The 14,082-nt window shown below is 40.4% G+C and overlaps 1 protein-coding gene across 2 annotated transcripts in view; it reads right to left on the reverse strand.

Moving 5' to 3' along the window:
• CDH4 (cadherin 4) overlaps nucleotides 1-14,082 on the reverse strand; it is a 1,225,586-nt gene that overhangs the window by 90,835 nt on the left and 1,120,669 nt on the right. For both annotated transcript variants that reach the window (XM_043984728.1, XM_043984729.1), the window contains exon 8: nucleotides 9,258-9,395. In XM_043984728.1, the coding sequence (XP_043840663.1) occupies nucleotides 9,258-9,395 (138 nt within the window). The remainder of the gene's footprint in view (nucleotides 1-9,257; nucleotides 9,396-14,082) is intronic.

Raw genomic sequence — 14,082 nt, forward strand, 5'->3', positions numbered from 1 at the left:
AACTGGGACAGGTGAGGGGGATAATTTCATTCCCTGTGCATATAGGAAAAGCTGTACTAGCTAGCATTTTACCAGGCAGAGTGCTTCCAAAACTTGAATTTCTGATATTTCTTAGTCCAAATTTTCTGTGGGTTGAGGTAGGAGCTAATCAGAACACAACAATAAATAGCACAACAAACAAAGGGCTGTTAGGGGATGGTTATTCACCATTCTTCCTGATTTGGGGAGAGAAAGCTCATTGCCTCACAGAACTCTTGCAAACAAAATTATTTGGGTAAATTATTCCCTTTTCATTTATTTATAGGTTTTGGGAAGGTGTGGAGCTTAAGAGAAACTGTTTCTTTTTCTCCTAATATGACCAAAAATAAATGAATAAATATATAAATATACACACGTGTATGGGTGTATACACATATATGTATGTATATATTTATGCATGTATATATATATATATACACACACACAAAAATTGTGCATACATGCACACAAAACACAAAAAATGAAGTAAGTCAAAGGTTTTTTTTTTTTTTTTTTGCGGGGCCATGGGGGTTAAGTGACTTGCTCAGGGTCACACAGCTAGTAAGTGTCAAGTGTCTGAGGCTGGATTTGAACCCAGGTACTCCTGAATCCAGGGCCGGTACCTTATCCACCGTGCCACCTAGCTACCCCCATAACTCAAAGATTTTAAGAGGCAGAGGTGAGGCCACCAGCAGCCATGGGTGTATCATGCAAAGGTAAGGAGGTAGGATATGGAATGTCTTGTAGATGATTTTTCCTATGTATGAATATGCCACCATATCTTCTTGGGGGAGGAAAACAAATTTTAACCTCTATAAGTGCTTGAAGTGATTTTAATATGTGGTGGGACCATAGATGAGAGCATTCTAGAATTGGAAGGCACTTAAGAAATCATCTAATTCAATATCTTTATTTTATCAATTAGGAGATAGACCAGAGAGTTTGTGACTTGCTTCAGTTTCTTTTCTTTGCCTCTAGTCTCTTCCTTCTTCAGTCCAGTCTCCATATAGCTGACAAAGTGATACCACTAAAATGAAGGTCTGATAATACCATCATCCCTTCAGTTTTCAATGGCTTCCTATTTTTTTTTTTCAGGATATTAGCTTGGCATCTAAAACCCTCCTGGCAATCACCTAGGTTTCTAGTCTTATTTCATATAACCTCTCTTTATATAGTTTCCAGTCTAGTCAAACCAACGAATTGAGTTTTGCTAATATAACTCATATCCTCTACTAGGACAGCAAGGAAGCCAGCCTCTAGCACATTCCACATCCCCTTCCCCCCAACCCTCCCATACTAGCTGCTCCTTATGTTAGGATAGTCTAGAGAAGTTCACTTCCTGGAGCAATAGTGGAGCCAATGAGGCTTGAGTTTTTCATAAGCAATAGTGGGGTCAGTCTGGCATATCTGATCGATATCTCACCTCTGATGTGCATCAAGTCTGGAATTGAATCCTTACTCCTCTGCCTCTTAGAATCTCTAGCTTGCTTCATTTTTTGCATAAAATTATAAATCATATATCATATCACATTAATTTCAACTATTTTGTCATCCTTCCAAGAAAGATATTCTCCATAGCAAAGAATAAAAACGAGGAGAAAAATTCAGTTCTGTAAGACTAACCAATAGAGAGAGCTGATATTCTGTACCAGTTTTTCTTCAAAAAAAGCTTTTCTTTGAAGCATAGCTCAGATGCCATCTCCTACCTTTCCTGATCCTTTATTCCCTCTCCCCGCCTTGTTAACATCCTCTCTTAAAAATGCCCATCACTCTATTTCTACTTTGTGTTTACTTGTGCACAGGTTTCATTGCCTTTCCACCGTCCCTGGTAGAATGGGAACTCCTTCGGGTTGGAGACTCTTCATTTTTATCTTTGCATTTTCAACACCTAGTATGTAGCTTGGCACATAGTAGGTATTCAATACATATTTGTTGAATTAAATTGAATCATTCAAGGTCACACAGTTAGTCACAAAGTCCTAGTCCTATAACTGTAAGTCATCCTAATATTTTCTTTTTTATCATAAAAGTATTTAATTATTTTCCAGTTACATGTAAAGTTAGTTTTCAACATTTGTTTCCATAAGATTTTTAGTTCCAAATTTTTTCTCCCTCCCTCCCCACTCCCTAAGACAGCTAGCAATCTGATAGGTTGCATATGTACAATCACATTAAATATATTTCTGTGTTAGTCATGTTGTGAAAGAAGAATCAGAACACAAGGGGAAAATCTCAATAAAGAAAAAAAATACAACCAAAAAGTAGAAACAGTATGTTTCAATCTACAATCAGAATCCACAGTTCTTTTTTCTGCATGTGGAGAACATTTTCCATCATGAGTTCTTTGAAACATCCTAATATTTTCAATAGGAAGTTAACAGTATCCAGTATTACCCATTTAATAGAGCAAAATGTATATTCAGGACATGACTGTATATTCCCTGTCCTCCCACATTAAACAAGACTGACAGCAGTCTATCAGGTGCTTATCCTTCAGTAAGAACAAAAGTAAACCCTGATTTTTCTGTTCTCCAGAATGTGATCCATCTATGCCTCCTATTTTCCCCTTCATTATACCTATGTAGCCACTCAGCAAACAAGTGATTTTCCCCATCATTTTGGCAACTTTGATTTACTTATCAGGTCCTCCCCACCCATAAGTAACTGGATCATTTCAATCATTATTTTTAGGCAAAGCATTATTCACCTCACATTACAGATGGGGAGGGAGGGAGAGGGAGCTAGCATTTATTAATCAATAATGTGCCAGGCACTGTATTAAGTATTTTACAAATATTATCTCACTTGATCCTCAAAATGACATTGTGAGGTAGGCACTATTATGACGCCCATTTAACAATTGAGGAAATGGAGGCAGATAGAGGTCAAGTAAATTGCCCAGGTTCACACAAGATTTGAACTGATCTATCTACTGCCCCAACTAGTGATTTCTAAAATTAGTGATTCAAATGAAGTCTCAACATGAAGCAGTGCCAGGCATTTAAAAATTTTTTTGGTAGTGATAAAAAAACTAGAGACAAAATGAGTACTCATAGATTGGGGAATAGTCAAACAAGTTCCAGCATATGAATGCAGTGGAATATTACTACACTGTAAGAAATTATGAATATGATGAATAGAGGGAAGCATGGTAAAATTTATATGAATAGATGCAAAGTGAAGTAGGCAGAACCTGCAAAACAATATATACAATGGCTACAATAATATAAATGGAAGAATAATAGCAACAAAGTGATCAAAACTGAATGCTGCGGAATCTTAATTGTCATCCCAAAGAGTAACTGTGATTTTCCCCCTTTTCCATCAGTGGCTCTGTTCACCTTCTATTTCAAGAAACATCATGCCTTCCCTAGGATAAACGGATCACCTGAAATTTCATCACCTTGCAGATTGACTCACCTTTTGCTATTCAAGGCCTCTCCCCTCTGATTAGAGGGCTCGAGGGTGGGCCAATAAACTCCTGCCAAAGCCTTCTTTTATAGAGGGCTCAGATCTTTCCTGGTAACTGTCCATTTTCCATCAGGAATTCTGCTTGGTTTTAACACACCCTCAGTGGCCCCCACCTTTTCAACTTCCTTTTACATATTATTTTCCACTTCTATTAGATTGTAAGCTCCTAGAGGACAAGGACTGTCTTTTTTTGTATCTCAGTACTTAGCACAGTGCCTGGAATATAGGAGCCACTTAATAAATGTTTGTTGAATTGAATTAAACTGAAAAGGAATATGTTTACTAATTCTGTTTGACTTCCCCTTCCCCCTTTTATACTTTTATTATAAAAGTTGGATTCGGGGGCAGCTAGGTGGCACAGTGGATAAAGCACCAGCCCTGGATTCAGGAGGACCTGAGTTCAAATCCGGCCTCAGACACTTGACACTTACTAGCTGTGTGACCCTGGGCAAGTCATTTAACCCCAATTGCCCCACAAAAACAACAACATAGAAGTTGGATTCTCAGAGAAGGAGGGGGTAGGGATCCATTGGGAAATAATAGATGTTATAAAAACAAATTACGTCAATAAAATTTTATTGGAATAAAAAGAGGGTTGGAGTCAGAAAGAGCCATCACTATCTTGTCTCCTAGATTTCTTGCTCAGGCTTAGTACTTCTCAGCATCTCTTTCTGATTTTATCCTCTTTAATTTCTCCTTTATCCCCCCTCCTTATCTTCTTCCCCTGCCAAAGCCAAACTGATGAAAACCTGCTTGGGTGTGATCACTAAAGTGACTGAAAAGCCATCATTGCCCTAGAGACGGTCCTGTCATCTCAGAAGTAAAAGGAAATCCATTTCTTCCTTACCAACAACAATCTCCCATCCTCTCTGGCCTGCTATAATCTTCCCTTCTTACTTCCTGCTGGGCTAGAACATTCTCCTTGGGGGTGAGAAGCCTGACAGTGGAATCCAGGAAAGTCAGCAAGGACCAAGACTTGGGGATGGGAGGGGTGAGGGCTATCTGCAGGGAGCCCAGAGAATTCTCCCTTTGAATGACAAGGAATTAAGAACCCCTGAAGGGGATGAGCTGGTGTGCTTCACTAGGGAAGAAAATCCTCATTTCCTCTCCTGCTGTCCTGGCCACTTTCCAAGTGTAGCCCCCTTTCACAATGAGCTGAATGGCTGTTTTGCTTTTGTATCTGAAATGTGGGTTTTTGAATGCAGATGGCATGTTTTGATTCCATGCAGTGGCATTTGTTCTGGAATCATAACATTTTAACCTCAAAAACTCAATGAGTTTCAGTGCAGTGCCAGTTTGTTTTTTTATTTTTTTTTCTGGGCCATTTCCCAGGGCATAAAAATGCATTTCAGGCCCCAAGGAGGCCAAGAAGTAGAAAGTGCAGAACTCTTGTTCAGCTCTGTCTCATTATTTAAAGTGAATTAACAAGCGGAAACTTTTTACCTGTGCCAGTCATGGGGAAACGGCCCAGATGGGATTTCTATACCTGCCTGAGATGAGATTCTGTTGCCCCCTGGAATAAATTAGAGGGGTCACTTCCAGAAGGCCCCAGAATAATAGCCCTGTAAATCCCTCACCATTTAAGTTATGTCCTCAGGGGTCTCAGCTTCAAGGAGTCAACCCTTCTTGCCTTTTCCTGCTTTTTCCCTATTAGAAGAAAGGCAAATAAAAAACAGGTCTTGAAGTGGGGGAAGATCAACATTTTCCAAACCATTTAACTTGATTCTCTGGCTTATTCCACTTTCATGGGTCTGACTCAAGCTCAGACTGATAAGCTTCTCAGAGCCAGCCTTATGTAAAATGCTGGTCTCCATCTGCCTCTCCTCCTCTCACTCATGAAAGTCTCAGGTGCTGGGGCCAAGATGGACAATCCCCTCAGGTTGTCACTATTTTGTGGGGTCTGGTATTAGGCTAACTCTAGAGGAATCTCAGGGTTCTACAACGGGATGATTCAGAATTTTTCCACTAGATGGCATCCCTTTTTCACTCAAACGCTATCAGAAGCCGGTGGTTGTCACAAGGTATCCAGGGAAGGGTTCACACCTGGAACTTCAATGGTATATTTGTCTACTACAACAAGTCACATACAGCTTCCATATTCTGTGTAGGACATATTTTCCACACATCACAGGTAGAACCTAATGTTTTTGTTTGGGAAACCCCCTGAAATAGAGATTAAAAGTTCCAAGGAAATGTGGAGTAATGAAAAAAAGAAAATAAAGAAAGAAGCTGGATTTAGATGAAAAAAACTAGGTCAAGTCCCAGCTCCTAGGTTTACTAGTCAGTCAGTCAATAAACATCTATTAAGCACCTACTATGTGCTGGGCACTGTGCTAAGCACTGCTGATACAAAGAGGAAAAAGATAGTCCCTGTCCTCAAGGAACTCATAATTTATGGGGGGGGGGACAAAAAGTAAACACATATGTACAAACAAACAACATACAGGATCAATAGGAAATAATAGAGAGAAGGTACTAGAAGTAAGAGGGGCTAGGAAAGGCTTCCTATATAAAATCAGACTTTAGTTGGGACTTGAAGGAAGACAGGGTAACCAGGATGAAGAGATAAGGAGGGAGAATACTATTTGACCTTGGAAAACAATCCTTATCTCTCTGAACCTCAGTTTATTCATCTGTAAAATGGGAATAATAATATTTTTGCTACCCCACTCACAGGGCTATCAAGAGAAAAGCATTATGTAAACTATTGAAATGTGAATTATCATTACTACGACTACGACTACCACTACTGACTACTGCCACCACTACCATTACTACTGTTGTTGTTGGTCAGTTGTTTCAGACACATCTGACTTTCCATGACCCCATTTAGGGTTTCTTGGCAAAGACGCTGGAGTGGCTTCCTATTTCTTACTCCAGCTCATTTTATAGATGAGAAAACTAAGGTAAGCAGAGTTAAGTGACTTGCCCAGAGTCATACAGTTAGTAAGTGTTTGAGACCAAATTTGGACTCAGGGAGATAAATTCAATTCTCCTCTGATCTTGTCCCCTACCCTATTCTCTGACATTGGCAAATTTCATAGAGAGCCCATAGAAAGTTAATCTGAGTTGTCTGAAGTCATATAGCTACTGATAGAGCCAGGACTTAAGTCCCAGTCTCCTGACTTCCTGTCCAGTACTCCTTCCAAGTTATCTTACAGAAAATGGCCTGTGGTGGTTTGGGATATTAGTAATGCCACTAGAGTTTGATAACTTGGGGCACTGAGTGCTTCAGTGTAGATGGTCTTCTTACTACACTTAATGGTTGCCTAAAATATGTCTGTAGGAACTCTATATGAACATCTTTTGGGTATCTTCTTTAATGGCCTCTTTTCCTTTATAAAAGAACACAACCCCACCCCAACCTTCCCTAACTTCCCTCCTCCCCCTAGAGGAAGCAATTTCCCTCCTCTGAACCCGTCCTTTTTCCTCTGCAGTTACCTAGATTGTAACTCTTTGAGGGCAGGGACCATGTCTTACTCAGAGGCAGCATGGGAGAGTGACCTGGGTTTGGAGTGAGAAGATCTATTTTCAAATCCTAGTGTGGCCAATTATAACCTACATGACCTTGCATACTTGACCTCATTGGCCCTCAGCTTCAACATTTGTAAGAGGAAGAGGCCAGATCAGATGACCTCTAAGATATCTTCAAGCTCTAAATATCTGATTCTCTGATCATTTTTGTCTCTCCCACAGTGCCTCTAGTGCAGGCACATGGAAGGTGCCTAAGCAATACTTGTTGAAATGGATGGATCTCTGGCTCTTGAATCAGAGAATATTGGTTTGAATGCTGGATATTCCCTTTATCACCTATGTGACCTTGGGTTAATTACATGGTATAACGAAAAAAATACTGGTTTTTGGAGTCAGAAGACCTGGTTTCAGATAAAAATCCTGTCATTTACTACCCCTGTGACCTTGGGCAAATTGCAACACCCGTCTAGGCCTCAGTGGCCTCATCTATAAAATGAGGTGTTTTGCATAGATAGCCTTCTTCCAGCTCAAAATCTCTGATTGAACTTTTTTGAGACACAGTTTCCCCTCCACAGTAAAATGACAGGGTTGGACAAGGACTCCTTGTAGAATGTAAGCTCCTTAGGGGAAGGGGCTGGTTCATTTTTGTCTTTGTATCTCCAGTGTCAAGCATGTAGTAAGCACTTAAGAAATGCTTGTGAGGGGGCAGCTAGGTGGCGCAGTGGATAAAGCACCAGCCTTGGATTCAGGAGTTCCTGAGTTCAAATCCAGCCTCAGACACTTGACACTCATTGGCTGTGTGACCCTGGGCAAGTCACTTAACCCCCATTGCCCCACACACACACACAAAAAAAGAAATGCTTGTGAGTTGAATGATTGATTCTAGTTCTCAGTCTCTGATCCAAAACTTTGACTTGCTCTGCATAGAGGTGTTAGTCATGGGACCATAGATCGTTAACTCTTAGAGAGCCCTTAGGTTACAATCCTGCTTTTACAGAAGGGCAATTGAAACTGAGAAAACTGAAGAGATTTTTCTAAGGTCACACAACTAACAAGTCAGATGTAGATATTGGACTTTCTTGTGGCCTACCCAGAAATAATTAGCACACTGTTGGGCACGTAGTAGGCACTTAAATATTTGTCGACTGACTGACCATTTTCCTGTATCCTTATCCACTTTTGTTGATTGTTCCTTGATATAGTTAACTCTCCATTAACTGTGGTCATGCTGCAGAGACTTAAGTAAATTTGCTGAATACTAAAAGACCATTCTATCTCTTTTTTGTCCTCTACCCCTACCTTTCTTACTTCCCAGAGCTTCTAAAAATCAGGAACCAGAGAAAGCTGAGAGTTTCCCTCTGCCTCCTACCTGCTGATAGCTATACTATAGCTAGGTAAGCCAAAAGACAGATCACAAGAGAGGCGGGGAGGGGAGGAGGAGGAGAAGGTGGAAAAGGAAAATGATAACATTGATATCACCAGTGGATTATAAAGGCTGCTGGTCATGACATCTCCTATAAGAAGTTTTCTTTTTTGGTAGTCTGACTCCCCCGGGTTCCAGGAAAGAGGTCAGGGTAGGAGGCAAGAGAAACAAGTGAAAACACAGTCTGCCTGATCTAGAGGTAGCAGACTCTGAAGGTTAAAGAAACCAGAGGGCAGGCATCTGTCTCCTGCAGTCTTTCTTCGCCAGCCAGCCAGCCAGCCAGCCATTAGAGGACAAACACTGGAGAGGCTGCTACCTTCTTAAGGATATGTGTATAAAATTTCACTGCTCAAAGCTACTTTCCCCCCACCCCACCCCCGTCTGTCCTGTGCACTCATGGACCCAGCACAAGCACAGTACTGCCATGCACAGTTGATAAACATTGTGTGTGAAATCCTCATTGCTCCAGTAAACCAAACATCACCACTCAAACTATTTGTGTTTCTGAAATAGTATCCAAGCTACTCTATCCCAGGAACAACTTGAGTCTCCAGCTATCCTTCATGCATGACAAATGCCACTAGGTTGACTACCAATCCTAGCAAACCGTCCGATCTGCCTTGCCCCAATCAGATTGTCTCCTCAGCACAGTCTCCTACTCCCCTCCATGCTGCAGATGTACTGGTGGCCCTGGAGTTTTGCTGGTTCATGAATCATTTTCCTTTCTTGCTCCAAGTCTTTGTTATACCGTTATCTATCAAGTCCCTTCTATCTGCCAAACAGGGAAACAGAGACAAGCCATATCCAGCGTCCATGAATAACAAACACAGAGCTCGTCCATGCATCACTGCGCTGATGGATTGGTACTTACAGTGCTCGTGGTGAATTCGGGTGGGTTGTCATTCACATCTGTCACCGTAATGATGGCTGTCGCGGTGTTTGAGAGGCCGTAGTTAAGGTTTCCTTCCATATCTGTGGCCTGAACGATGACTGTGTATTGCTGAACTTTCTAGAAAGAAAGGGGGAGGGGGAAATCCAATCAGTACAACTTGCTTTGTTTCCTGGTGTTGAGCTTTCACAAAGAAAAAGAATCCATGGAATGGGACTCAGGAAAGGCATTTTTTGTTCATGCAGAGTTTGGCCTAGAAGTTTGGAGGTTCTCACTGAGCCTCTCCCTGTTTACACTTCCTTTCTGAAGGATACTCTTATTCAATGGGGGAGGGGAAGGGATGGGAATATGAATTGATATAATGCCTACTTTGTGCCCAGCACTGTGCTGAGCTCTTTACAAATATCTCATCTGATCAGTTACAGTGGATAAGATCAGGGTAAAGAAGGCCGGGCACAGTATGCTCAATAAGAAGTGTACATTTAAGGTGTGTGTATGCATGCATGTGTGTATGTGTACATGTATATGTGTATGTGTGTATACACACATACACATGCATACACACATATATACACACACATATTACAAACCAGGCTAGAAAAACAAAAAAGTCTGGAGACTGAGTGGTGAACACCATGGAGCTCAGAATTCATGCTCTCTTTGGAAAAGCTTCAACAACTTAGCTGATTTGGGGGGAAAATCAGAAAAGTTAGGTAGAAAATCTATAGTCATTGTCTTGGAAATTCTCTGAGAAGTGTACTCATTGGTATTTAAGCCTGTCCAAATGCAGTCCAGGTCAGAAATGTAAAAGAAAATAGAACCCCAACCCTCCCCACCCCCTCCAAACTCTTAAACATCAATGTACTTGCTTTTCTTTGCAGGTGCAAAGAAACAAGTACAATTTCTGTTTGAAAACTTCGTCCTGAAGGAGCAGTTAGCATTCAGGCACAGGTGTGATTTTTAAAAAGCAAATAAACCTTGATGGAATGAATGCATTTTATTAGGCATTGAAGAATTCTTACTTCTCCTTTCCTTCTAACCCTCACTGGGAGTCCATTAGGACTGAATTTCCGTCTCAGCTCAGAAGATCTAGCCTTTCCCATATATCCTTTCCAGATTAATGGTTGAAAAATGAGTCTGGTCATCCCTAAACTTGAGTTCATAATGGACCAAAGGAGTGGATTTTTCTGTAGCTCTAAAGACGCAAGGTGTCTTCTAAACAAAAGTACTGGCATACCAATATACTTTTCCTTACTCTTTCTTCTTCCAAGTCATTTTTCAAAGAGAAATTTAGGATTTGGCAAAAGATTAACTACAGGTTGGCTGTCAAAGGACAAGACTCTCCCTGCTTTGGAAATATCTCTCTGTGAATAATATTCCTGAGTCAGAGACATAGATATGGATCCTCCAAGGAGTTTGGGGAGCAAGGTACTGCCCAATCATTTTAACTCTCTATGAACTTGCTACAATATCATCCACATCAACAAATGTCTGGGCTCAGAGGGCCTTGAGCTAGGTGCTAGGGAGAGAAAGCTGTGTGTTGCAGAGCTACAGTTTTTGCCCTCAAGGGTCTCTCTGGGGAGAGATTTGCCTTTTACTCTTTTCATATGCTTTTGTGTTCAGGTCAAACTAGAGGATTCATTTTCTCTCTTTGCAACTTGCTTTCACTCATGATAACTACTATGCCTGGGATGAATTTATGTTCACAATCTACATTTGTTAAAGTCCTTCCTTCCTTCCTTCCTTCCTTCCTTCCTTCCTTCCTTCCTTCCTTCCTTCCTTCCTTCCTTCCTTCCTTCCTTCCTTCCTTCCTTCCTTCCTTCCTTCCTTCCTTCCCTCCCTCCCTCCCTCCCTCCCTCCCTCCCTCCCTCCCTTCCTTCCTTCCTTCCTTCCTTCCTTCCTTCCTTCCTTCCTTCCTTCCTTCCTTCCTTCCTTCCTTCCTTCCTTCCTTCCTTCCTTCTTTCTTTCCTCCCTCTTTCCCTTCCTGCCTTCTCACCTTCCTACCATTCATCTTGTCTGCCTTCCTGTCTTTTAAAAAATAAATATTAGTGATATTTTTTGTTTTCACAGATATTGTTTCTGGATATTTCCCCACCCCCACATAAGCTCTTCTTTTTATATGCAAAATTAATCCACATAACAATCTTGTCTGACAGTATATACACCACTCCACACCTGTAGTCTTCATTCTACTGAAAGGAGGGAGATCCTTCTTCTTCACTTCTATAGGGCTAAAAATGGTCATTACAATTACTCAGTATTTGGCTTAATTCTAGTATTTTTTTAATTGCTTTATTATAGTCATTGTATAGATTGTTTTCCTGGTTTTACTTACATTATTTTGAATCAGTTCAAACAAGTGTTCCTATTTTTCTTTAAATTACTCACATTTTTTTTTCTTATGGTGCAATAACATTTAAATTTGTACGACACAATTTGTTCAACCATTCCCCAATTGATGGCTACATTTTATTTCTAGGTTTTTTGCTATTAGAAAACATGCTGTTATATAGCTTAAAAAGGCAACCAAGTAGTACAGCGTATAGAGCACGTAACCTGGACTCAGAAAGACCTGAGTTCAAATCTAACCTTGGACAGTTCCTAGTTGTGTGACCCTGGGCAAGTCACTTAACCTTTCTCAGCCTAGATTTCCACATCTATTAAATGGGGATAATAATACCACCTATGTTTCAAGACTATTGTGAAGATCAAATGAAATAATATTTATAAAGTGTTTTGCAAAACTTAAAGTACTATATGAATGCTAAGCATGATTATTTTTTACCTATGTCCTCCCCCCTCACCTTTCTGTCTTTGACCTCCTTAGGGTATCCTAGTAATGACATCTCTGGGTCAACCTATACAAATGCCTTTAGTAACTTTTCTTGCATAATTTCCACAAAGGTTAGACTAATTCACAGCTTCACTGAAAGCATATAAGTATGCCTGTTTTTCTATAGTCCCATACTACACTGGTTAGCTATCTTTTTTTTTTTAGACATGGTCTCCCTATCTCGCTCAGCCTAGAATTGTAGCAGTCACTCATGCTCCTGATACCACTACTGATAGGCTAGGGAGCTTTAATCTACTTCATTTTGACCTGGGTTTGTTCATCCTTCCTTAGGGGGCCTAGTGAACCCCCACCTCCCATTCCTAGGTATTCACCATATTGGTGAGTATCCTCCTTAGTGAGGATACTTATCAGTTTAGGCCAATTCAGTCAGAACTTGAGATCTCAAGGGATATGTCAATCTCAATCCCCCCAACAGAAAGGATTACCAGTATATGCCACTGCACTAGTCTATCTACATAGTTTGCCATTCTGGCTTATTTTGGAGGTGAAGACCAATGGTTGTTTCAATGAGCATTTATCTTATGAGTAATTTAGAGAAAGCTTTCCTAGTGCCTGGCACATTTTAAGTGGTTAATAAATGCTTGTTGACTGACTGACTATTGTTAGTTTGCAAATCCTTAGACAATTGTTAGTTCATATCTTTCTACCAATGCTTTGTTTCTCCTAAGGCCCAATTCAGGTGCTACCTCTTTCATGAAGCCTCTCAAACTCCCCAGCTAAAAGTGATTTCTTCTTCCTCACATTTCTCATAACATTTGCATTCATTGCATTTTATCTAAGATCGCAATTATTTGTGTACAACTCTCTCCTTCTCATAAGATTGTGAGTTTCTCCAAAGTGATCTGGGACATCTTTGTGTCTCCAGCACTGTGTATAGGGCTTTGTCTCAGGGATCTTCCAGCTGTCCTACTGTGTGGTATAGTAGAAATAACTCTGGGTTTAGAGTCAGAAGAATCCAGCTTTCAACACTCACTAGCTGTATGATGATGGGAATGTAGTCACTTAATAATGATGACAATGACATAGCACTTTGGAGTTTGCTGAGAACTGTGCATAAATGATTTTATTTGAACAACATAACAACCTAGCATTGCTCCCCATTTTTTGCAGATGAGGAATCCAAGAATCAGTGATTAAAGGCCTTTCCCTGGATTGTACAGCTAAGAGGTGTTGGAAGGAGGATTGAAATTCCAAGTTTTCCTTACTTCAAGCCCAGTGCTATATGTATCATATGACATAAGTGCCTCTTGTGGAGCTACCTAAACTTTCAGAGCCCCAGTTTATTCATCTGTAAAACAGGGATAATGATACATACCTCACAAGATTAGTGTGATGATGCAATGAGATTATATACATAGGGAATTTTGGAAACTTTACAAGCACTGTATAAGGTCCAGCTATTCTAATCTAGTGTATTCCATTCTAGAGTGTTATGGAAGTTTAGAGAATAGGTTGATTGATATGGGGTGGAGGGTCAGAGAAGGCTACATGGAAGTGGATGGGCTTTTTAAAATGGGCTTTTAATGTTTGGGAAGACTTGCATAGATGGGCAGAAGCAAGAACAAAGGAGAAGTCATTTAAGGCAAAAACACATGAAAATGTGTATGATGGGCTCAGAGAACAATGAGCAAATCTGTTATGGAGATGCAACCATTTACTAGTCTCAATATCACCCATTCCAATACTCATTCTTCAACCATGTTATATTTCTGCTTTTATATCACTTTGTATTTTTTTTTTTAGTGAGGTAATTGGGGTTAAGTGACTTGCCCAGTGTCACACAGCTAGTAAGTGTTAAGTGTCTGAGGCCGGATTTGAACTCAGGTACTCCTGAATCCAGGGCAGGTGCTCTATCCACTGTGCCACCTAGCTGCCCCCTATATCACTTTTGATCTTGATATTACCCCCATCTCAAATGACCTCTTTCATCCTCTCTATCAACATTTAACCCAA

Source organism: Dromiciops gliroides, chromosome 2 (genome assembly GCF_019393635.1).
Source record: "Dromiciops gliroides isolate mDroGli1 chromosome 2, mDroGli1.pri, whole genome shotgun sequence".
In the NCBI taxonomy this organism is placed as follows: Eukaryota; Metazoa; Chordata; class Mammalia; order Microbiotheria; family Microbiotheriidae; genus Dromiciops; species Dromiciops gliroides.